The sequence below is a fragment of the Penicillium griseofulvum genome, assembly GCF_001561935.1.
Source record: "Penicillium griseofulvum strain PG3 chromosome Unknown contig_95, whole genome shotgun sequence".
Classification (NCBI taxonomy): Eukaryota; Fungi; Ascomycota; class Eurotiomycetes; order Eurotiales; family Aspergillaceae; genus Penicillium; species Penicillium griseofulvum.
In genome coordinates this window covers 237408-262815 of record NW_024467454.1, presented here as the reverse complement: position 1 = coordinate 262815, position 25408 = coordinate 237408, and the positions used below count along the sequence as shown (strand labels likewise).

General features: G+C 48.2%; 6 protein-coding genes across 6 annotated transcripts; 3 read left to right on the top strand and 3 right to left on the bottom strand.

Moving 5' to 3' along the window:
- Positions 1-1966: 1966 nt before the first annotated feature.
- Positions 1967-3154, top strand: PGRI_056160 (lytic polysaccharide monooxygenase AA11 family protein; the record flags this gene model as incomplete). The annotated part of the gene is made up of 1 exon (XM_040793329.1): positions 1967-3154. The coding sequence occupies one exon, from the start codon at positions 1967-1969 to the stop codon at positions 3152-3154; it is 1188 nt and encodes a 395-aa protein (XP_040648184.1).
- A 736-nt stretch (positions 3155-3890) lies between these two features.
- On the top strand, positions 3891-5269 carry PGRI_056150 (60S ribosomal protein uL4; the record flags this gene model as incomplete). The annotated part of the gene is made up of 4 exons (XM_040793328.1): positions 3891-4000; positions 4070-4164; positions 4290-4440; positions 4513-5269. The coding sequence occupies 4 exons, from the start codon at positions 3891-3893 to the stop codon at positions 5267-5269; spliced, it is 1113 nt and encodes a 370-aa protein (XP_040648183.1).
- Positions 5270-11045: 5776 nt separating this feature from the next.
- Positions 11046-13621, top strand: PGRI_056140 (Zn(II)2Cys6 transcription factor; the record flags this gene model as incomplete). The annotated part of the gene is made up of 4 exons (XM_040793327.1): positions 11046-11107; positions 11206-11544; positions 11619-12531; positions 12587-13621. The coding sequence occupies 4 exons, from the start codon at positions 11046-11048 to the stop codon at positions 13619-13621; spliced, it is 2349 nt and encodes a 782-aa protein (XP_040648182.1).
- Positions 13622-14030: 409 nt separating this feature from the next.
- On the bottom strand, positions 14031-15302 carry PGRI_056130 (uncharacterized protein; the record flags this gene model as incomplete). Its single annotated transcript, XM_040793326.1, has 1 exon — positions 14031-15302. The coding sequence occupies one exon, from the start codon at positions 15300-15302 to the stop codon at positions 14031-14033; it is 1272 nt and encodes a 423-aa protein (XP_040648181.1).
- A 6957-nt stretch (positions 15303-22259) lies between these two features.
- ayg1 (heptaketide hydrolyase ayg1) lies at positions 22260-23704 on the bottom strand (the record flags this gene model as incomplete). The annotated part of the gene is made up of 5 exons (XM_040793325.1): positions 22260-22439; positions 22496-22628; positions 22682-23430; positions 23480-23554; positions 23612-23704. 5 exons carry the CDS (start codon positions 23702-23704, stop codon positions 22260-22262), a joined length of 1230 nt encoding a protein of 409 aa, XP_040648180.1.
- Positions 23705-24352: 648 nt separating this feature from the next.
- arp2 (hydroxynaphthalene reductase arp2) lies at positions 24353-25208 on the bottom strand (the record flags this gene model as incomplete). Its single annotated transcript, XM_040793324.1, has 2 exons — positions 24353-24390; positions 24443-25208. The coding sequence occupies 2 exons, from the start codon at positions 25206-25208 to the stop codon at positions 24353-24355; spliced, it is 804 nt and encodes a 267-aa protein (XP_040648179.1).
- Positions 25209-25408: the final 200 nt, after the last annotated feature.

The window sequence follows — 25408 nt, the reverse complement described above, 5'->3', positions numbered from 1 at the left end:
ATGCACAGGAAAAGAGCGGAGTGTAGTAGATCAATTATTTAATTATGATGGACTAAAGGTTCAATTGCAAGTTCTCTCCTTTTAGTTGCAAATGTTCAGGAGAAAACTTGCAAGGATAGTTTTTATGGTGGCTGTTTGCAATATACGAGGTCAATATATATAACCTCGTACTTATAATCTAGTTCACATGTCGAGCCGAAACGACCACATCAACCCCGGAAATGCTACATACATATATGTTTTGGTAGAGAATAAACCAATGAATCAAGTGACACCAGATATGAGCATTGATTATTGAGTCTTGAGTCTTATTTTTGATACAAACGCAGATCTTTATCCTTCAACTTTTTAGGCCGGCAGCCGAATATTGCGGTCCGTTCGAGATTACAGGGCTTGCAGTGGTTCTCGTTTGCTAAGGGATACAACATTGTATTTCTTTTAGGGGGCTATAGAGTAGACATGGGCTTGGTGGCTTTCAAGTGGTGTGTACGGAGTAGCGGAGTTGGAATCCGCCAAGTACAATTTGTGGAGCAGCGTATAACCCTGATGATCCTGAACCACACATATAAAATTAGTCGAAAGTTGACACCTCTAGACGAGATGGTCTTGGAAATCAAAGTTGATACATTCCATTTGCAGATGTCACGGTCTAATAAACACAGTTCACTCTCTAGGGCTGGTTGAACTCATTTTCTCAATGTTCGGCAAAGGGGAAAAGTTACCCCACACACACATAAATGCCGGCGGCTGAGATGTCCACTTGGATCTGTTTCAGTGCGTCATATTGTTTCTAACACTCAGTCATAAGGGGCTGAGTACTACGGTAGTACGGAGTACGGGGGACTCCGGTGAAAAAAAATGAAACATACCGATATTCTTAATTGGCAGTCGGAGAAAATAACCTGGGCGGCTATAATAACAGCCAATCCACAGGTAGTTCAAGTAGCCAGCGGTTTATGGTGCGACAAATCTAGGGGGTGAAAAGTCTTGATACTTTAAAGTCTGTGCGGTGGTTGGCTCCTCTCCAGGCGCCAGGCCAGCGGGTATCTGCGAGGGTGGCGTTCTCATCTTCCGACTGGTCAATTTATGTTTTTTTCTCTCTTAGTCTTCAGCTTTTCACTGTCTGAACGTCTTGACCTCGGGAAAAGTTCTGAAACATCCCCTCTCTCCCTTGGCCCATCTCCACTGTCCAGGTCTTGTGGATATACCGAGTAGACGATCGACCAAGCAGATCTCTCTGGACTTTCGGAGATCACACCAAGTGTGTGTCTAGTTAATTGCCATGCAAACAGAATCGGGCCATTCAGAGGCTGGGATTCCGTTTTCTTGATATTCTTGAAGGGCCCGAGAGTACCCCTGTATCTGTATATATAATAATCCTTGACGCCGGCGTTGCATGGCTTTTCTTTTTTTCTTCTTCAAGACAATCCCTTCTTCTATTCTTCTATTTCGACGTTCAGGCTAGACCTGTGTCACTTTCCTTTTTTTGCTTGATTTTTGCCTGTGGCAGAACATCATACATTCCTTTTCTGAAGCTCGCCTTTGATACCAAAATAAAACAAAGAGTCACTATTGTTCGTCAACAAAGAGATTGAAAATAACACCCGACAAGTTAAATCAGTTCATTTGATTCACTTTGACACAAAGGTATTGTCTCTCTTTTTCCATTGTTTCATCGTTGCCTCAGATCAACACACGTCTGATCTATTGTGGGAGCTCATGATCTATTGAAAGATGGTTACATCCATGGATCTATACCTGTTGCCTGCAATAGATCTATCAATGAGACACTTGCCGATATATATACTCTTGACACCCTCATCCCAACTTTTCTCTTCAAGTCTCTAACATTCAACCACAAGGTCCACTCCTTTTACACCTGAATTGCATTCGTCTGGCACGAGTCAATTCCATTTGCAACATCATCTCCAGATATCAAGCAACCCCAAAAGTTCAATCATCCAAGATGTTCACCTCCAAAGTCATCGCTGCCCTGATGGGCGCCTCTATGGTCAACGCCCACATGATCATGAGCAGCCCCGTCCCTTTTGGCAAGGACACTCTCAACAACTCGCCCCTGTTGGCAGATGGCAGTGACTTCCCATGCAAGCTTCGCGACAACGCCTTTGAACCCCCCGCCACTGAGACAACCATCGCCATCGGCGAGTCCTACCCTCTCACCTTCATCGGCAGCGCCACCCACGGTGGTGGTTCCTGCCAGATCAGTTTGACCACCGACTTGCAACCCTCCAAGTCTTCGTCTTGGAAAGTCATCAAGTCCTTCGAGGGTGGCTGCCCTGCCAATGTCGACGGCAACATGCCTGGCGGCCCCGACGTCATCGATCCTTACACTTACAACTTCACCATTCCCGATGGTATCTCCGCTGGCAAATACACCCTCGCCTGGACCTGGTTCAACCGCATCGGCAACCGCGAGATGTACATGAACTGCGCCCCTATCACTGTTTCAGGTGGCTCCTCCAAGCGCTCCCCCGAGGAACTCCAGAGACGCGCTGATAGCTTCCCTCCCATGTTTGTCGCAAACATCAATGGCTGCATGACCCAGGAAAGCGTTGATATCCGCTTCCCCCAGCCTGGTGACTACGTTGAGTATTCCGGTCAATCCATCAACCTCGCCAAGGATGGCTCCCAGGCTTGCACCGGTGCTGCTAAGTTCGGCGGCTCTGGTGATGGATCCTCGACTTCCAGCAGCTCTAGCTCAGACACTGGCTCCGCCGCAGGCTCTGCTGCACCGGCCGAGACCACCACTGCCCAAGCCGCCCCGACATCCGCAGTCCCAGTTCCAGACAATGTTTCATCAAATCCAGCCACCGAGCCTGCATCCGAGCCCGCGGCCTCAACCCCTGCCGCGGCTCCCGTGACAACTGACTCTGAATCTGACTCAAGCTCGAGCTCCGGTGCCCTGACGGGTAATTGCAGTACTGAGGGCCGGTGGAACTGCATTGGAGGCACTTCCTTCCAGCGTTGTGCTTCTGGCACCTGGTCCGCCGCCCAGCAAATGTCCACTGGCACCCAGTGCAATGCTGGTCAGAGCGAGGAGCTTGTTGTCTCTGCCACTAAGAAGGCGCGTCACATCTCAAGCATGCGCTTCCGCAAACGCGCTCTCGGTGGTCACCACGTCCACCTCAGCTAAATACGCAACATGATCCGCTGGCCTCGGGTGTTGTACACCTTCCTTCTCATCATTGGGTGTTTTTTTTCTGGTTCAGTTCGCATTTTATGATCTTCATTTCTTCGGGGCTGGTCCTCTTGGTTTTCGGTGCATTTATATGTCCCCTCCTTTCCTGTACATTTAGAGATGAGACTAGGAAAATAGGACATCTCATGAGTTTCATATAACGATATCATTTTTGTACACTGCGTAGCTTGGTATTGTACTGTCAGTAGTTTGTAGATATTAGTGCTGCTCAAACAATAGTGTTTATTTGTCGATTCTCGTTGCTTCGAAGGTTGGTAACAAAGAGGAAGTCAACTGCAATAATGACCACTGCTCAAGCATCATGAACGCAACGGGTGTTGATGTTTTTATTTCTCCCAAATGGATAAACTCCCCAAGTATTTATCAACGGAAATGTATAAGTTAATTGTTCACATCTTCCGCATGTTTTTTGTGTTGTACTGTCTTGATTTATGTAGGACTTAGTCGATGACTTCAATCGCTACTAGCTAAAGACCCACTTGTGGATCCCACGTGATAGCTCCAATTAGATAATTGTATACTAGCGCTAGTCCACATATGGCAGTAAGGGCTTAGGGTTCGCCGCCCCACTTCATTTTCTCACTAAGCGAAAAAATCCACACCCAGTTGTGAAGCCCCCCGACTCAGAGAGATTGGATCTTCAACCTCACTTCGACACCGACCAGCAACAATGGCCTCCCGCCCGACTGTCTCGATCGCCACGGCTGAGGGCAAGCCCTCCGGGGCCTCCCACCCCCTTCCCACCGTGTTCGGTGCTCCTATCCGCCCGGATATTGTCCAGTATGACTCGCCAGAAAATTGAAGGATTCACGAATCGATGGAGGGGAAGTGCTGACCATCGCTCTACAGGCACGTTCACACTGGTATGGCCAAGAACAAGCGCCAGCCCTACGCCGTGAGCGAGAAGGCTGGTGAACAGACCTCTGCTGAGTCCTGGGGTACCGGTACGTGATTTACCACATTTTTCGAGATTGGAAGAATCGGATCCGGATTTTGCGAAAATTTTCGCAATCATCAAATTCTTCTCTATGGGGAACAATAACTGACTGGGTTTCTTCTCATTGAATAGGTCGTGCTGTTGCCCGTATCCCCCGTGTCTCCGGTGGTGGTACTCACCGTGCCGGTCAGGCTGCCTTCGGTAACCAGTGCCGTTCCGGTCGTATGTTCGCCCCTACCAAGGTCTGGCGCAAGTGGCACCAGAAGGTCAACGTTGGCCAGCGGTATGTGGAATCCCATTGAAGGAATTGAACGACTCGAGAAATGCGGAGGAACTAATAATCTCGCGTCTACAGTCGTTTCGCTACCGCCTCCGCTCTGGCTGCTTCTGCCTCCCCCGCTCTGCTCTTCGCCCGCGGTCACCGTGTCGCCAACGTCCCCGAGGTTCCCCTCGTCGTTGAGTCCGCCGCCGTTGAGTCCCTGAACAAGACCAAGGCTGCCATCGCCCTCCTCCAGGCTGTCGGTGCCGGTCCCGATCTCGTCAAGGTCCAGAAGTCCCGCAAGATGCGCGCCGGTAAGGGTAAGCTCCGTAACCGCCGCTTCCGCCAGCGCCGCGGACCCCTGGTTGTCTACAACCCCGAGACCGACGGCAAGGACCTCGTCAAGGCCTTCCGCAACATCCCCGGTGTCGAGACCTCCCCCGTCTTCTCCCTCAACCTCCTCCAGCTCGCCCCCGGTGGTCACCTCGGTCGCTTCGTTATCTGGACCTCCTCCGCCTTCCAGGCTCTTGACCAGGTCTACGGTACCACCACCAGCCCCTCGGCTCTCAAGCGGGATTACCTCCTGCCTTCCAACGTTGTTGCCAACGCCGACCTCACCCGCCTCATCAACTCCTCCGAAATCCAGTCCGTTCTTAAGGCTCCCAAGGGTGAGGCCCGCACCAAGCGCGTCAACGTCCAGAAGAAGAACCCTCTCCGCAACAAGCAGGTCATGCTCCGCCTCAACCCCTACGCCGCTGCCTACTCCAAGCAGAAGCTTGGACAGCAGTCCGTCGAGGGTGGCAAGCCTACTGCTCCTGCCGAGGCTTTCCTCAACACTCTCTACGAGAACTAAGCGGGTCTTTCTTTGCCCCCCTGCTATTTCTTTGTTAACTGTGTTGGCAAATGGTAGTCAGCAAAAATGAATCAATGCCTTTTTTGCAATACCCATGGGTCTATTTGGAGTAGTAATGTGATCGGTTTCCATGTTCTTCTGACCCTCGAATTCATTGTATCGTCTATGGTAAGATGTAGATGTAGATGGGGTCAAGGTGTACATGAGCTATTCTGTGCAACCCGTTTACATGGATGTAGATGTGCCAACGTTTCCACTGACCACAACCAGTTTCAACTGTCTGGCCCGCATCTCGAAACAAAGAACTTTGTCCAGACCCTTTCCACTCTCACTTCAAGCTTTCAAGCTAGCGGTGGGTTGCCGAATGATCTTCCCGTCAAGAGAACCCTTTTTTTTTATCACCAGTGTCTGTCTAGTGAACCCAATTGCGTGTCTCATGTAGTTAAATTTACCGATTGCTTACTTGACATTCTCACATCGTTATTTACGAGTCCGTCTTCTCGCTTAATCCTCCCCTTACGGCTCGGACCATGCTCGTCGCCAATTCAGGTCTAGTTCCATATGTACGACACGACAGGGAAGACCCTGATTATTCCTCCCACAAAGCTAATTAATAAACTTCTACATCTTTTCACTATTGATTATTTTAACTAGAAGTTATGATGTTAGAATGGGAGCTGTCTTGAATAAATGGGAGAATATCTCGAGATATATATTTTTATATATATATCTTCCATATGCCTTTAGCTCGCCCTTGTTGGAGAATATATTGATTATTGAAATGAAGTCTTTCCAATATTCGGGTATATCATTCCTAGATCGCTGGTCTAGAGAAACTTCCCTAGACCGATGCATATAAACATCCGACTTGTCCAAATCACCTTGGCTCGAGCCCAACCATGGCATTTCTCTCTTCCAAGTTCTAGAGGAAGGCTGAACCGAGCTTTCAAGGGTTAATAATTTGATAAGAGCTCTCTATAGTGAGCGAGACGCCAGAGTGCATGATACAACCTTGGAATGTGAGTTAAGACCGCATTTCCCGGAAGTTAAGTTGATAGTCCGATGAATTGTGACATTTTACGGAGTACAAGATGCAGCTCCCTTTTCCTCCGGAGTGAATCTGGCAGCTTTCATCCTTCAAATGCAACCAAACCTTATACTGCATATGCAGCTAGATATATATGTAGCTAGATAGCTTCAATACCATCTCGACCCTGGACAAAATAGTGGAGCATGTGACAAAGCGCCTACTAAGATATCACATGTTACAAGCTTCCAACCCCATAACCAAGTACAGTACGGAGCACTCCGTACGGAGGACCTAGGTATGCGCTCAAAGCAAGCACATGGAAGGCATTCAAATTACTTCATGCATAATCCCAGCCAAGCCGAGTCAAGCCGGGTGAAACATACAGTATTCCTTGCTGAGCTAGCGTGAATTTCCGACATGACAGCTATGCCACAAGATATTGACTAGCGTCTTGGATATTGCAACTCGGCATCTATAGAGCAATTTAAATGGAAGCATCAAGCTGAGACACGGGAGATTGAAATTAGACAAAGAAGCATTCGGGAGCTTCACATGTCTTGCAATTTAATTGACTTTTCTTTCCCCCGTTGGTTCCTCCGAAATACCTGGTGGCGTCAGTACATAATCCAGGTGGTTTCAACTCCGGACGTATCCCGTACCTATCTAGGGCTATACGCAATTACAAAGCGCGGAAATTCCAATTCCAATGCCAAAAGAAGACTGGTTAAGCGAGATATGTACTGTTTTGGACGTCGGGCACGGAGATCAGGGACGTGCGAGGGCGGGTTGCCAAGGCAGGCCGTCAGGGTCCGCGGCTGATAGTCTGAGGGACTTGCAAGCCCGAGGTACGTCAGTTGAGCTTTTTTTGTTTCTGCATGTTATCCTCATGCTACTGATCCGACTGGTTGGGGTCGTTAGCTTCATTAGGGTTATTTCTTGATAGTTAAGGGTTCTCTGTATTCCATGACGTTGAGTTTGAGGTCTCACGTGTACATGGAAAGTCAAAGCATAGAGGTGTACTTTTGTATCTAGAACCTTCTAGGAATGAGACACATATTGTATATTAGATATTACATAAAAGTAGCAAGGGGCATTCTACGCAGTATTGTTGTATTCCTCTAGTAAAGCCAGATCCTGGCCCAATCCACTCTGTTAGATTGTAATGCAACGTTCAGGAATACACATATTAACCGAGAGAGTGCGATCGGAAGGGGAAAATCTCCGGACCCGTAAAGAAATAGGGAAAAAAAAAAAGAAAAGACGTGCGAAATGCAAAGTGCAAAGTGTAAAGAGCGGTCTTCGGTAAGATCAACCGAATAGATAAGCACGAATAAGGAGAATAATCAACTCCGTTCTGGATAGAACCTTGTATATACGCCCGGGTCTCATATACGCAGATCACAAACATGTCTAAGTATAGCCATGTCTCAGTTACGAATCGGTTCAGGGGTGACCAAAGCGCTAACGGGAGTCAATCCAACACTAATGCCGATGCAAAACATGAGGTAGCAATACATAACACGGTGGCATGGACTTTATACCTTCCCCGTATTCCCGTTTTTATTCTAATTTATGTGCTAATTTATGTTTCTTTTCTTTTCTTTTTTTTTTTTTTTTTTACTTTTTAGCCCCATAGAAACTGTTTAAAAGAATAAACTCACGTAAAGTGGATATACGGGATATCTGCCTCGTAATTGGACTTGCGGATTAATCCTCCGATCACCCCAAAATTTGTAGTTTCGGTAATTGTTCGGAGAAACTTGTTCCCGTCCAAAAAAAAGGAGTTCCATGAAAAATTGGCTTCTCCAAACTGCCGAGTTGGAGTATAATTAACGGCGAAATCCCGAAGTCCGGGCCTCTCATCTCGGACCTTTCCTATAAAAGAAAACGCACACTCCAGGGGCTGAGTCCAAGATGATCCCGAAGGCTTGCAGATCAGATCGCCAATTGAGACAACCTACGTGGTCAAAATTTCAGAGTTGCATCGCCGTTGGTCTAAGTGGGGACTTTGACCGGGGTGTTGTATAGGTAACTTTGGAAATATTCTATACAATAATCTACATATTGTACTTTCTCTAAGGAAAAAAAAACCCCCCCATCTAAAGGAATATCTAAATATTGAGCCACAAAATAACCTCAGTTGGTCTCGGCTTTGAGTCTTTATATAGTATAGTTCGTAGTTCGAAAATCTCAAACAAGGCAACTTCACTCCACTTGCCAGGTCGATCAGAGGTTATTCAAAAGTAAGATAAGCCCTGCGGCCCCAACACTGGAAAGGAGGATTTGCCCGTCTAGGCATTGAATCGCCCGCTCCACCCTCCGGCCGAAGAAAAAAAGGATCCACTGAGGGTAGATTCTTTTTTATTCTTTTTACCCTTTTATATTTTGGTTTACGGAATTTTTAACTTTTGAACTACTATATAAATCTTAAAATGCTTTTATCCGGAGATATCGTATTCCCTAATATATACAATCTTGGAATGAATCGTACGGCAGAGCCCGGAAGTGTCAAATGCCTTAGGGCATGAGATTGGTCATTTTGTATAAAGTACGGAGTGGGTATTCTCGAGGTATTTGGGCCTAAGACTCAATAACGTAGGGATGTCAACCAGGGATCCTTGATCCCTGTGGATGATTTCATTAATATAAGAATGTGATTATAGAGTGAACCGTGGTCATATATCGTTATATCCATGGTTTTCCTTTATACTTTTTATACTTTTTTACTACTCCGTATAATCTTACCACATAAGTATATTTATATTTATTGTTTAATATTTAATATAGGATATAATTGCCGTTAGACACGATCTCAAAACGCCATATGCCAAGTTTGAAGACCCAATGCCGATGTATCCACTCTAAATGAGCAAATATACTATTTCTACGTATAATTTCTATCTTAACTTAATTTCCTTTTTTTAAAAGTCCATCACCATTGGGCACTCTATTCCGAATGTGGCACTCTTTGGAGCCGCCTAAACCGAAAGAGTTCTAACTGTCTCATTTCAATTTTGAAAAAATGTTATAGCATCGGTTATAGGAATCTTAGTACTTTGGTAATTTTGTATACGAAATACTTAGAATAGGATACTTTCTGCTTGGGCCGTTACCCTTTCCCCTCCTTTCTTATTCTTCACTTTTGACACTTTTCTGTTTTTGAGCCTCGGTTTAAGCCATTTTCCCTTTTTCAAAATCTGCCGAAAACCTTACACTGCAGGCTGAGGCTCAGAGAACGTCAAAATCTTAGGAATCTACTAGTCCTTCTAGTCGTTTTCTCAGGCGTGTCCACTAGTAGACCCTTCCGCTACTTTGTCTAGCCATCGGTTTTTTACATCGTTCCGGTTCATCTTCGCCTGTCATTTTTGGTTATTTTTTTGTCTCCTCACACATCTATTCCGAATTCCGGTATTGAAAAGGCCTCGGCGTGTTCGAATATCATTTTCGGTAGACCGTTTACCGACACCCCCCCACTAATCCCTACCTCTTCAAACCTAGAACCAAGATCTCGTTGTTATTTGATCTCCCCGCTCTGCATCCTGGGGAATTTCGGCATTCAGCAGTGATCTGAATTTTAAATACGGGGCTTCCTTGCACCAACTCGGCCCGTCTCTCCGTGACTCCTTGGGTTGGACATCTGCAAGTTTATAGGCCCTTGTTTAAGGCCTAGCAAATCCTGAACTTTGGCGCAAGCTACCGGGATACTGCAGACACCCCAGCACGGAGACTATGCACCTGAGACCGTGACTGCTCGGGACTAATGCGAGATGGTGGTATTCTAAGCCAGCTTCAATTACTTTCCTTTTCGGCTTCACCGGCACACCACCCGATTACCAAGAGTTCACTATCTCGAACGTCAATTTCACCAAAAGCTTGCTGGCAACATTTGGACAAATTCTTCTCTCTTATTCTTCCTGCTCGCCGTTCACTTCCGAGCTTGGAACGTTCACAATCTTTCTATTCGGCTTTGGCCTCATCCGATTTTGATCAACTTTCTATTCAATTCTATCATTGTTCGTTGAAAAACGGCAAATTAAATTGGTATGTAGAAAGTGCCTATGCCTCGGGAGAAGATTAGTGAGATGAGCCCATTGCTAAGTCGCCTGGCCCCTTTCAATAGGTACCTTTGTGCATTATCTTTCTAGGACCGGAAAAGCCAACAGAAAGCCCAGGATCAGCCAGACACAACCTCACAAAATCATTCCACGGTCCTTTTCTTGACACTATACCCCATTCAAGTGCACAAACCCCTTGTCACATTGCTTGTCTGGCCCGGTTGTATAGAGGATCAAATTGTGTGAAGCACTCCGACGATAGCATCCAATTCAACCACCATGTCAACCCCCCAAGGAGCCGGGTCCCATCCTGGCGTAGGCATACGCTACTATGTCGGTCCCTTCGGTCGTATGTTTCCCACCATAGGCCCACACTCGGAGCAGGATTCGGAGCTTCCAGCTAATTTACAAGAATCCGCGGACCTCCCATACCTACTTCCACCCCCGGCTAGTTTGCAATTCGGATCGGATCCATTTTCACGGAAAAAAGACGGCCAAGGAAATGACACTGGATCACACCAAAAGCCAGAGCAACTTCCCTCCGTGAGTCAAATACTCACTCCAGCACCGGGCAATTCACCACAATACTCTCAACCATTTGCAAATTCAACGCCCATCATAGGGCGTCGTGAGTCTCCATACCCGCCTCATCGCCACGACCCGAATTTCCAGGTTTCACCAATCTCCATAAATGACAGAGGCCGTTCCGAATCTCTCCCGCAACAGCATTCTGGCCTGCCTTCATTATCACAAGTGGGTCTACAGGGACATAGAGGTACACGAAACCACACACCGACAAGAAGTGATCCATCCGGTGCATCTTATCCGCATGGCCAGCTACTCTTTCACAGCACCTCACATGATCAAGTACCTAGTGGAGAACTATCATCGCCGGAAACTTCGACCCGGTTACAGAGCAAGCCCCTCCGGCCTCATGTGGTAGATGAGCGAGTCATTGATGGGGAACTCTGCTTTGTATACGCAGACGGATCTTTCTGTCCCAAGTTCATCGACGGTACACCCGTCAACGCAAATTGGGGGATAACAAAAGCTGGCAGGCCGAGAAAGCGTCTTGGACTTGCCTGTTTGACCTGTCGCGAGAAAAAGATCAAGTGTAACCCTAACCCAACCCCCGAGGCCGTATGTGACCAATGCCGCAAATCTGGACGCGAATGCAGGTTCGAAAGTGCGTAAGTGTGATCGTGACTTTTGAAAAACATGCGTCCACGGACTTGTCTTGAACCATTTGCTAATATTCTCAAAGCCCGCGGGGGAACCGTTCTCACATGAGAGGGTCGGCAGCACCATCTGGCAATTCTTACGCTCGCGCTAGCCACGGTGCTTTGGACGTTTCTCCCTCACTTTACGACAGCGTTCGAGCTTCCGAAAGCGCGACCTCCCTTCCTGGAACTACCCGCCACTCACCGATTTCAGAGACCTCGCTGGTCACACCATCAGGCCAAGAAGCCACGTATGAGACCATGGCCGAGGCGGATAGGGCTTTAAGATCGCGATCCTATCGATTCCCATCGTTAATATCCAGTGCAGATGATTGCATGGCACACCCGCCGCCACATATCGAGTCTACTCGTACACCCGAATACTCTGACATTCTGGGAGAGCTCAAGGACAGCAACTCAGACGACCCACTCGCGGCGTCCTGGAACCTGGACCCGTATGAAAGCGACCCGGAGGCGGCAATTCACTACACTGAGTGTTATTTCTTGCACGTGAATGATGGTCTGTACCACATGTACCCGCATGCACAATTCGGCTTGTGGTTGAAGACCGAGTCGACCAAGTCTGCAGACGACAAGATGCTTCTCTATTCTATGATGGCTCTTGGATCTGTGTTCTCAGACAGGCTAGACAAAATGGCAGCCATGAAGCGATACTCTCGTATAGCCCGCTTTGCCATTAACCAAAGCCAGCATAGCCTCTCTTTGCAACTTGCTCAGAGTCATATCATAATGAGTCTTTGGTACTACGCTACAGGGTCACTGGTCGGGTCCTGGGACTCTATAGGTGCAGCTGGAAGAGCGGTGTATGGGCTTCGTTACAATGTGGAATCTGGCGGTGTTGTTGTGAATCAAAGCCAGAAGTGTGACTATGGATTACATCCACAGGCTTTGATTGAGTGCCGACGACGAACCTTTTGGGTTGCCTTTGTTCTTGATGTAAGAATCCGCACATCAACTAAAGACCGAATCCTAGTTACTGACAAAAGACCAGCGCTTTTCGAGCCTCTATTCCGCTTCGTCGACCTTCATCTCGTCCGATGCAGCCCTCCTGAGGCTCCCGTGTCGAGAAGAAATATACGAGACTCAGCAGTACGCGACAGTCCCTTATTTCCAATCATTCCTCAACCACATTCCAGCCTCCACAGACGACGATCGCTCCACCCTAAGTCCAATGGCCTTTTTAATCGACATCATGGCTATTTGGGGAGACATCTCCATGCATATAACCCGGCTACCACACATCCCCCCCGAAGCATACAACCGACTCGCCGAAGAATTCCACACAACCATCATCCAAAAGTCCAACCAATGGATGACCCGACTCCCCGACTATATGGCGTTCTCAGCCATAAACCTAGAACGAAGCATCCGCCAAAGAAAAGCAGACACCTTCATCTCAACCCATCTATTCTACCACGCCAGTTTGATGAAACTGTACAGACACGCCCGCTACCAGAGCCTCCGGCCCGAAATCCTAGGCCAGTACATCCACCGGGCTCGATACCACGCCGTCGAAATCCTCCGCATCTCGCTTACTTTTGACCAATACGCAAAAGAAATCATCCCCTCCCGACACACCACTGAGACTTCCATATCCCTAACACTCCTGAACCCATTCCTGGGATACGTCATCCTATCAGCCGTTGACGTTCTCAGCTCAGCTGGTCTGGCGTCGCAGTTGAACGAGTGCATCTCTTATATCAGAGGTGCGCTAGATACCGTTCACGAACTGGGCCGTTACTGGGATGGCTCTTTGCAACTAGTCACTGTTCTTCACAGACGTCTGGGGCTGATGATCAACTGTCTGAATGAGCGGAGTGTCTTCGCGGAGAAATTGGGCTTTGCGCTCGATGGACCGCCGCTTGAGACGAAGGTTCATGCTGGCGCTTTGCATTCTCATCCGCCTGCAACGATGGGTGAGGATCTTTTCACAGGCTCGATGCCTAGAGAAGTGCTTTTGAATGCTCTGCGGGTGGATGAGACGCTCATCTCGGAGAGTAGTATTGCTTGGATTAGAGATCCGTGAGAGGTTTATCTTGGTTTCTTTGATTGAGTTCTACTACTATTGGTGTGACGACGTGATTGATATCTTGGAAATGTTGATGTTCATGCAGTGATGAGAGAATCTTGTTCTCTATTATCCTACTATGATGTGATGGATGCATTTCGATAATGATATGGCCACTTGGCTGAGGTATTGTTTCCATGTATCAGCGGGACTGTGACCTACATAACTTGGCTCATTTGCGTCTGTTCGAACAGAGTTCCATATTTCTGCATCTGTATATTATAGTATCTTATTTATTCCTGCTTTTTTCGTGCTTTTGAGCGCTCTGATACTGCTATCTGTTCCTGTACATATATCTATCAACTTGAAGTTTACATGACAATAGCCGAGATAAGTAAATGGTTTATTTATTCGTACAAAAACATCGCTATGATGATACCTGAGCTGGAAACTGTCCTGAATAAATGAACCTGCCTTCAGCAGGATCCATCAGGACAGCGTAATGAGTATCTTCATTCACAATCGGGTTCGAGAAAAGCCACCCAAGTACAGTCCCAAGAGTAACAGACACCTCAGACGCACCATCTTCCCACCCAACCTTCGTATTCCGTTTCCACGTCAAATGAATAGACTCCGAACGTGGAACAGCAGCATTCTTAACCCTCCTCCTCTTAAGTTGCTGCTGAAAAGCCCCATGATCCTCCACCCTTCGATCCCACTTCTCCTGCATCGATGCCTGTCGCTCTTTACTCTCCTCAATAATCTCAGCCATACTCTGCATCCCATCCGCCACCCGCAAACCCGTATACCCCCTATCCTTCGCAACAGCCTCATCCATAATCGACCCATCCTCATCATGATTAGTTTTGATAAGAAAAGAACTCGACCTCCGCCAAAACGCAGTCTCATAATCCTTCTCCATCGCAACAGTACTCCTCCCATCACAGAAAATCAAATACGCAGCCGTCGTCCGCAAACAAGGCACTTCCTCCAGTATCTCCTCCATAGTCGATGTATTCGAGATTCCCCCGGACCCAGCCATGGGAAGAACACACTGTCTCAACAACGAAGTAATAGACTGTCTGATTCCAAGCAAAACAAGCAAATGATTAAAATAAAACCCCCAATTCCGACGGGTGTCATGCACAGCACGGAAATTGAGCGAAACGCTCAGATCTTTGCGCACACCCGTGAGAATCCCCACGAAACCAACGTACGTGATGCACGTAGCGAGGACTTTATCTGGGTCGTCGTTGGTCACGAATTCAAGTTGCACGATCAGTGAGCGTAGTGGATCCATTCCCCAGTCCAATGTGCGGAAATGAACCATTCGCGTCCAGAGGCCGTCGAGCATGCGTACACCGCCACTCGTGCAGCCCATTAGTAGATCCAGGACCACGTTTAGGCTGATTAGGAGGTACAGGGGGATTCCGGTTACGCGACTTATGCCGCGGATCTCAGCGGTTTCTTCGTCTGTGTACAGTCTGCGGAGGAAGAGACGGGCTAGCCAGTGGATTGGTTTTGTTGGGATGCTTGGGTGGAGGTTGTGGATTACGTCGTCGAATATGCTGGTTACGGAGCGCATGCGGTCTTTGTAGAGATGGGCTAGGGCTGTGTAGCGCTCTTCTGGTGGGTTGGAGAGGTTGATTCTGAATACTGGGGGTTTTTGGGCGCCCAGTTCTTTTAAGCGGGTTGTCATTGTTGGAGATTGGTATTTTATGAGTTGAAGGGAGGTTGGGAGTGTGAGGTTGGAAAGTGGCGTTTGCAGCTTGCAAGTTTATAAGTCTTTTAGTCTGGGGTTTTATATGTAAGAATTGATTTGGGGTAGAGGGCGTAGGGGTTCGCTTACTCTGCACTTATATTGAGTTACACTATGTTGACCGCGCTGTTGCCTTGTATGCGTTTAGGGTTAACATATATCCACACTCAACGCCTTATAATAGTTCATGCATTCTATTAGGCTGACATTTATCGAGGAGGTCTACAGTCGACGTGGCTCGTTTTGCCAAGTGATTCTATGCTGATCACCCGTAACTGCTACATCAGGTACCAACGGTGTATCCTTAGCTTTAGTTGGGTACTTTAGCTGATTTACTACTCATCTTCTTTTGGGGAGTTCTCTTTATTGAGATCTTGGCATGTATGTATTAGCTAGCTTTGCTTTGCTCTTATTTATTGCACCAGTAATCGTAAATCTACGAATATCAACCCAGGCTGTATATAAATTTAGTGCCTTGAGTTGGACTTTATTGGATATAGAGGGAGATCGTCACTGCAACTGATTGAGAAACCAGCTGATCTGCGTTGTTTTGACGAACATCTATATAACTCAGCCCCTTTTTAGTGGGGATAGACCTATTCTTATTACAACAAGACCTCGCTGGCACCTTGGCAGATATCGATATTAGCCAATTTTGCAATTGTATATTATAAGAGAGATTTGCTATCTATATAGGTAGTACATTTGTAGACATTAATAAGCTAATACTAATACTGATGTTGGCTCTAAGCCAATGGGAATTGAGGGATCCTGAGAACAAAGGCATTGTTTTCTACGATGTATTCTATTCTATAGTAGATTTGGCGTAATTAAAATTAAATAGGATTAAATACTCTGTAGTACTTCATCATAAGCACCTGGGTAATAGCTCAGTTAAAGCTCCACTATACAACTAAGCGGGGATTCCAACGGAGATGCGGAAGGTTTCTCCGGAATTTCCTTCTCTCCACCTACCTTTCATTTGTTGCACTTCATCCAACCACCCCAAAATGGGGTTATACATATAGATACAACAAAAGAAAGCTCCTATGACCTCCTTCAACCAATCCCCCGGGACAGAGTTTCCCGGGGCGTCGGAATACCGCGCGACGGTGGAAGATGACGGACTCGACGCTGACTATAGCATGATCGGCGAGTACCCAGAGGAACCCGACTATTATGTCCTACTGGGCCTTGCGCGCAATCCACCCCCAACAGACGCCGAGATCCGCTCCGCTTATCGCAACTTGACCCTCAGCTTCCATCCCGACAAACAGCCACCGCATCTCCGTCAGGCGGCCGAGAGTCAGTTCAGACATATCCAGGAGGCGTACGAGACGCTCATTGATCCGAACAAGCGAATTGTGTACGATATATCGGGTGCAGCGGGTGTGCGGCAGGAATGGGGCCAGCTTGGGGCTATGGGGGTTGGCGGGGAGGCACAACGACAGGATGTTGGTGTCAAGGCTATGTCGCCGGATCAGTTCCGGCGCTGGTTCTTGAAAACGATGAAGAAACGGGAGCGGAAGGCTGTGGAGAGTCTGGTTTCCAGCAAGGTATGTGGTTTCGGTATTGGTTTTCCGTTAGGAGGTGCGAAATGGGCAGGCAGTTACTGACAATCGTTGGGGTTTGGATTAGGGCGGCATTACCCTCGGGATCAACGCGTCGACTATGGTCTCAGTCGATGAAGACGACGATGTGCAGTTTCATATACCTTCACCCAAAGTGTCCACGTATGGCGTTTCGTATAATTTCAAGGCGCCGGTGTCATTACCGCAGATTTGGAGTGCAGTGGATAAAGAAGAAACCGAGGGCGTCGAAACAGATCCAGCAGAAGATGTGCAAGACGAAGAAGCAGAGGACATGCAGTTGACTTTCAACGCGGGTATAACTGGAGGTTTGGCTCGGCCGATTAAAAAGGTCACAGTTGAGTACGAGGACGGGACAGAAGGAGAAGAAAAGGTATGAAGTACTACAGACTGCGTTTCGAAATTTTGCTAATCGGTTTGTAGTTCGAAATGCCACCCATCCTAGCGGCGCAGAACTTCCAATTTGGGGCCACTGTGACTCCCAATTTCAAAAACCTCGTCGGCACCAAGGGTATCTGGGCCAAACATCCTTTCTCTCTCCTTAGGGATTCCCAAATCACCCTCAATGCTCTTCTTCTCCCTACCCCGACCCTTAAAGCGAACATTGCTCGAGCATTCCAGCCAATCCCCGGCACCAAGCCTTTCCAGGTCAGCGTGACTAGTATACACAAGCGCTCCTTGGACGAAACACCGCCTTCTTTTGAGGTTCAAATTTCAAGGGAAATTGCCAAGAGGAAGATCGGTGTCATTACATGGTCTAGTGGTGTTGTTGATTGGCCCGAATTTCTTCTCAATTGGTTCCCAACACTGGGAATGGGTGCGCAGAGTGCCATTGCATCTGCCAACGAGGTCAGTAATTTGCAAATTGGTCTAATCTCGCTGCCCAAGCAGGGCCAAGCTGCCATCGATTTCGATGACGATGACGAGGAAGAGAGTGGAGAAATGGAAGAGGACGTCCGTCATCTTCTCAAGAAAAAACGCCAAATCGACCAATCTGCCGAGTCATGGCAGACGTATCTCCAGGCTACTCCCGGCGGAGGCGCTTTTGTTTTGAATTATTCTCGGAACCTCTTCTCCGGAAAACCCGCCGATGATCCGGTCAAGACTGAGTGGAGCTCTGAGGGGTACTTCCCGATGCCGTCGATGGACCAGCCGCGTGCTGTGCGACTCGAGATTTCTAGCGTTGTTGGGTTAGACATGTCTCTCAATTGGACCATCAAGGGTGTTCGTCGGGTTGGCGAGTACACGCGTGTTGGGCTCGGTGTTGGCATCGCCGACAAGGGTATCATGATGACAGTTTCATGGAGTCGACTCGGCCAGCACATTAATCTTCCGATCAATGTTTGTCCAGCTACTGAGGCAACAAGTGGCGCTGCAGCATTGACTGCTATATTCCCTTGGCTGGCCTATTGTGCGATTGAATTTGGCTATATTCGTCCACGCGATAGGAAACTCCGTCGACAGGCAGCTGCTCGACGCCACCGTGAGCTCAAGAAGTTGATTCCAAAGAAACGCGAAGAGAGCCTCCAGGCCATCGAGCTCATGACGGACCAAGTGCAAAGACGCCAAGCGCGAGAGGAAACACAAGATGGTCTGATCATCTTGAAAGCAGAGTATGGTTATATACCCCCAGTGAACAAGAAACCCAAAAATGGGTTCGAGGAGCCGAGAGTGATCGATGTCACGATCCCTGTGGCTGCACTAGTTAACCGGGGTCAATTGGTGATTCCTGGCAAAACAATCAAGGTAAGTCAAGCGATAGGCCTTGGATTCGTCATTATTTTTTAGCGGAATACTAATTTTCATCTGTCTAGTTCCAAATTTTGGGTTTCCATGATCCTGCGCCTTTGCTGCCCAAAAGATTGAAGATCTGGTATAGATTCCAGGGGCGTGATCATTTCGTCGAGGCAGGTGATAAAGAGGACATTGCATGCCCCATGCGCACGCACTTTTTATCCGAGTGAGTATACCTAGAATCACCTAAAGGTCAAAAAGCCTTTGTTGCCATGTAATTATAACATCTAGTCGTTCATTAGCGACCTACTATTTCAACCTCCATTCTGATGATTCTACTGATTCTACCCTTATTTGTAGGTCTGAATAGTCGTTTTTCACAGCTGTAAATACATTCACTTTCAATCTTGAAGACCTTCTCACAGTAATCATTTATATAATTCATTCTCGTACTGTGAAATCAGGCAGCGCAGGTCAGAGGCCAAATCACGTGACCCCTTATTGTTTGATCATCTAGTCTCAGCATCTGTAGATAGTTTCTTCCTTCTTTACGCATCTCAGTTTTTCCAGAGATATCTATTTCTTCTATTGTAGGTGTCTTCTCTCACTAGTGTTCACTCGGTGAATTGTTACTCAACGTCAGAATGTCTTGGCATAATAGGATACGGCACTCTACAAACACCAACCGCGCAGTTTGTCCAGAAAAGCCGAATGGAGTGTCACTTGATGATCTCTTCTCATCATCCACGAGTGCACAGCTCTTGAGTTGCTCACTCTTGAAATGTCGACCTCTATTGCTTCAGGACTTTTCAAGTCCCTCCCCAAACCAAAATACACAGGCGAGGAGGAGGAGTTGCCACAGCATGCGCAACCCCGTGGTCCGCGCGTGGTGGGCGCCGACCAGATTGATGAAACACAAGTTGTCCTGCGAGTAAGTTGTGAATGCTCTATTGACATCTTAGTACGAGGACTAATTGATCTTATCTTCTAGAGGACCGGACCCCCGCCCTACGGAAACCGTGCAGGATGGCGACCTCGCGCCTCCGAAGATTTTGGTGACGGCGGCGCGTTCCCTGAGATCCTAGTTGCACAGTACCCCCTCGACATGGGCCGAAAGGGAAAGTCCAAGTCGAATGCGCTCGCTCTTCAGGTCGATGCTGAAGGCAAAGTCAAGTACGACGCGATCGCCCGTCGCGGACACGCCGACAACCGCACCGTCCATGCCTCATTCAAGGATTTGATCCCGCTCCGACAGCGGGTGGATATGGGAGAGATTTCCCTGGAGAAGCCGTCTGAGGAGGAGATCCAGGCTCAGATGGAGAAGACAAAGGCTGCACTTCAAACTTTGGTCGAAGGAGCTTCGTCGGCGCAGAAGCCGAAGAACGTCAGGGGTGGACAAAGAGCAGAGCCGACTTTTGTGCGATACACCCCGGCTAACCAGATGGGCAACAACGGCCGCCAGAATGACCGCATTATGAAGATTGTCGAGAGGCAGTTGGATCCTATGGAGCCCCCCAAGTTTAAACACAAGAAGATTCCCCGTGGCCCACCATCTCCGCCGCCTCCCGTTATGCACTCGCCACCTCGAAAGCTTACTGCGGAGGACCAAGAAGCCTGGAAAATCCCACCTCCTGTATCGAACTGGAAGAACCCCAAGGGTTACACCGTGCCCTTGGACAAGCGTTTGGCTGCAGATGGTCGCGGGCTTCAAGATGTCTCAATCAACGACAAATTCGCTCAGTTCGCAGAGGCTTTGTTCACGGCAGACCGACATGCGCGTGAAGAGGTTCAGCTCCGAGCTCAGATGCAGCAGAAGTTGGCAGAGAAGGAGAAGGCGCAGAAGGAGGAGCATCTTCGGATGTTGGCACAAAAGGCTCGTGAGGACCGCGCAGGCCCCAGCGCTCGCGCGTCACGGGCTCGTTCCCGTTCCCGAAGTGTTAGCCGCAGTGTATCTGCATACTCCTCCAGATCTGCTACTCCCAGCGAAGATGACGAAGCTGCCCGAGACCGTGCAGAGCAGCGCCGCGAGCGCCGACGCGAAGATGAGCGACAACTGCGCCAGTCTCGCATGGGCACAGAGCGCCGCATTCAAGCCATGGCCCGAGAACAGAACCGTGATATCTCCGAGAAGGTTGCGCTTGGTCTCGCCAAGCCTACACAGAGCTCTGAATCTATGTGGGATTCGCGTTTGTTCAACCAGACCAGTGGCATGCAGGCTGGTTTCAATGAAGATAACCCTTACGACAAGCCGTTGTTCGCTGCGCAGGACGCCATCAACAGCATCTATCGTCCACGTGCCCAAGCTGATGTCGATGACGTTGATGCAGGCGAAGGCGAGATGAGCAAGCTTGAAAAGACTAAGCGATTCGAGGTCCTGGGTCGCGCCAAGGAGGGATTCCGTGGCGCTGCTGAAGCCGAGGTAAGTTTCCATCTAACATATGTTTCTTTTCATCGCTAATAAGTTGTGTTATAGGAGCGCCAAGGTCCTGTGCAGTTCGAGAAGGACACTGCCGATCCATTTGGCATTGACAACATGATTGCCGATGTGACTTCGGGCCAGAAGCGTTATGGAATTCAGGAAGCTGAAGTTGATGATCGCAAGTCGAAACGCCCGAGAGTCGACGACGAATAAGTCCGTGTTTATTAATCTTGCATATGTGACGATGTTCTCTCGTGATCAATAAAGATCAATAAACCCGCTTTTATTAATCTTCCATATGTGTCTATGTTCTCTCGTGATCTTCTCACGGGCATCGGAAAAATATCCTCAATGCATTGCGGGCGTTTCTGGCAGTGTAATTCCTACTATCTTGTTCACAAAAAATCGAATGGAAGCGAGTAAATCGGGCTTGCTTGTGTGAAATGGCAGATTACGTTTTATCTACAGTCAATAAAATCATGTTGATTTAGTTTTTTATCTTTCTAATGAACGTGTACAATGTGACAGCTTTTGTAGAAATAATATAATGACGAGACACACGTCTTAAGAGAATGTATTTGGGTAACTAAGTACATTCATGGATGGCTACATACATCCGAGTGAAGAGGATAAGAGTGATAGGGGTGAAACACCCCCTATTCATGTATTCCGTGGGATCTGTCAGTGACTACTGAACTCCAAGAGTTCAGTCACCAGCTTATCAGGACTCGCACGAGAACTGGCAGTTTGATTTGTATTCGGACCTTCGAAGGCCTCAACAACTTGGTGTGGATGTCTTTCGAGGACCACCCTCTGCGCTGCCTCGGTGGGCTACGGTGAGACAGGGAGGATTGGGGAGAGGAAGAAGAGAAGAGGAAGAAAGGTGGGAGGAATCCTTTTATAGTCCCACGTACCTTCCTAAAATGGACCGTTTGTATAGCTGCCTTAGGCCTGCTCAATAGACACTTCTGCCTACCCTTTGACTATTGTTTCGTCACATTTATGTCTAACCTTGGAAGAAAGTGCTAAAATTGTAGACCTTCCAGCTTATGTAGCCCATGTAAAATCAAATTCACGCAAGTATACGTAGGATTAACATTCAATTTTCAACAACTGACTATCTAAAGCAGAGTACATCAACAACTCAACGCTCACTCAGTTCTTCATCTCCTTCGTATTAGGAGACAGCACGCTCTCCAGCCACTTGTAAGCCACAGGTAGACTGTCAGGGTATCCCATGTGTACCCTGTTCTCGAAGAACCGACTTTCCTTAGGGCCGCCATGTCTGAGAGTAACCATGCAGTCTTCAATCGGGACAACACCGTCATCCACGCCCTAGAAACAATCAGCTTTGTTTTCCTTTCTCACCACATCTAAACAAGAATACATACGTTGAGTAGAAGCAATCGACAGTTATCCTGATCAAGAACACCAGTCTCCACAAGCGAGAACTTCTTCTGAGCATTCTTCACAAACTCCTCCTCATTGTCGTAACCATACTTCTCTGCCATAGCGGAAGTAAGACTAGCAAATAGTTAGTACACCACCACAAAAACAAGACCCAAATCAAAACTCACTGGAACGGATACTCATGATCATTCGCCTTAGCCAACCACTCAGGATCAAAAACAAAGTGCGCCCCAGGTCCATGAGCAACGCATCCCACAAGACGCTCACGGTGGGTACAAGCCGCCCGAATAGCATAGAAGCCACCCGCGCTAAGCCCCCAAGCCGCAACCCGCGACATATCAAACTCCGGCCGCCGATTCATGTAATCAAGCACGCTGTTCCACAGTCTATCCGCCGACTCAGGGTCCGCCGGATCCGCAGGCGAGTCTGCCGTACCGGGAATCTCAACGACAACCGTCGCCCAGCCACGATTGATGATCTCATGCGTGCGCTGGCTGTTATCGGGTCTGTAGCCGTCAAGACCAGTCATGAGCAGCACGGCGGGGACGGGGTTGCTGGCGCTCGCTTCCTCGGGAAGTCGGATGTATAGTGGGATTTCGGGGCCGTCGCGGCCGGCGCGGTGTGTGTGTGGAATCACTTCCTCTGTAATGATGGGTTTCCATAGCGAGGCGGCTTTTAGGTAGATTTGTTTCTGGCGCTCGAAGGCGGCTCGCTTGATGGATGTCTCGGAGCGGGTTGAGGGGCTTACGTAGGGGAAGCGAGAGATGCGGAGGACGACTGCTGCGCGGCGGTAGAGGTCGGCTGCATGGCTGAGGTGGCCGTTGTTGAGGGCTTTGCTTGCTTCTTTCTCTAGAGCTGTTGCTACTGGGAGGAAGGCTTCGGTGTAGGCGTCTGTGTTTGCGTCGTTGATGTTTTCCTATTGGTGTTAGTGGGAGAGTTGATATGTTGTGTTTGGGGATGCTTACAGCGATGAGCTTTTGGAAGATGGGCTCGAAGTCTTCCAGTGATCCATCGTGGAATGGGTAGATGGATTTTGTGGCCTGGTAGGTTGAATATTGTTAGTTTTCTGGATCTTTTCTTACTGTGAAGAGACATACGCAGAATTTCCACTTTGACTCCCATAGGAGCTTGATTGATCCCTGGTGAGGATAGACAGTGTCGAACTTGTCTCCGAGAATCCAAGGAACCATGTTGAGAGGTGTATATGAAGTAGATTGGTTTGATATTAGCTAGTAAGTGATCTGCTTTATTGAACTACGAATTCGAGACATCTTCCGGTCTTTTCTAATTGATTTGCCATCCCCTGTATTCGCTGGTAGCATCTATTACGGTAAAAAAGCCAAGTCAGATGATGTCCATTGTGATGAAAACAGTAGTCCACTGTTGCCACATTCCCTAGATGAGACCTGATCGGCATATAACTCCCGATTGTTATCTTGGCAGGACATGGGGTTGCTTCGAAGATTTCCGGATGCGGGGGGTGATAGCAAGGAAAATGAATCCAGATTACATTCTTAGATGTCTCAGAACTCGATTACCCTCTCGGTACTCGGCTTGTCGGCTTCCCGGCTGGCATTTCTGGGGTCGGCTTCGTCATTGCTAGCCCTAAGTTGGTACTCGAAGGAGGTCTGAAATGAACACTTGTGCTCAAATGGTAGAATATTGTCAATGAAGTGTCATTCATGTTAATTCTATGGAAAATAACATAAAACCTGATATTTTACTAAGGACAACGCCTGGTTCAAACGGTAATAGGCCCTGGTCGTATACATAGTTCCCGAGTCTTCTCTAATGACCCCAAATACAAAACACATCCAACATCTCTAATTACAGGTAAATTAGATATTAGCTCCACCATTGCAAGGCAAAATTTGACCTGCAATAAATTAGCAATATTCCAAAGGGTAAATCAACATTCCAGCACTCACCGTTGATCCATTCTCCAGCAGGGCTGGCCAAGAATGCCACAATGCGGCCAATATCCGCAGGCACACCACAGCGTCCAAGGGGACTACCATTAGCAAGAGCCTGCTCAATCTCCTCAATTGACGAGTTCTGGTCACAGCCAGGCGCATAACGCCACGCGTTGCTCAACCACATATCACTCTTCACACCAGCAGGAGCAATCGCATTAACAGTAGCCCTCTTCTTGCCAAAGTCCGCAGCAAAACAACGAGTAAAACCCTCCACAGCGCTCTTGCTGCCCGCATACAGTGAGTGACCGGGGACACCAAGACCCGCCGCAATAGATGACATCAGCACCACACGTCCGCCGGGCTGGATATGATCGTAGGCGTTCTTCGCGACGAAGAACTGCGCCCGAGTGTTGAGGTCGAATACTGCATTGAAGTCGTCAAGTGTCGTCTCGGACAACGGGACGAACTTCTCCGTTCCAGCGTTCGACACGACAATGTCTAGCTGTCCGAAGTGTGAGACGACCTGGCGGAAGAGCTCTGCGATCTCGTCGACGTTTGTCAGGTTGGCTTGGAATGCGGCGCCGTGGACACCTTGCGCTTGGATTTCTTGGACTACTCCATCGGCAGTCTTAGAACTGCTGGCGTAGTTGATCGCTACGTTTGCTCCCTTCTTCGCTAGCTCTAGCGCAATGCCAGCTCCGATGCCTCGGCCACCACCGGTCACTAAGGCGACTTTGCCGGCGAGCTCGAGGTGGGAGTTGGGGTTTGGGTTGACCATTTTTGTGATTATGGATGTGAGGAGTGAAGGCTGTAAATGAGTGGGTGTGGAATCGAGCTGGGAGTGGGAATCGTAGTCTAATATTGGGAATCTGGTATTTTGAATAACACCAGGACCTGGCTGGAATCAGGTAGGTGGCTTGGCTTCATCGTACATCCTTATTGTAGAGGCTGGGCTTTGTTTCCGAATTTGTCGGTAAC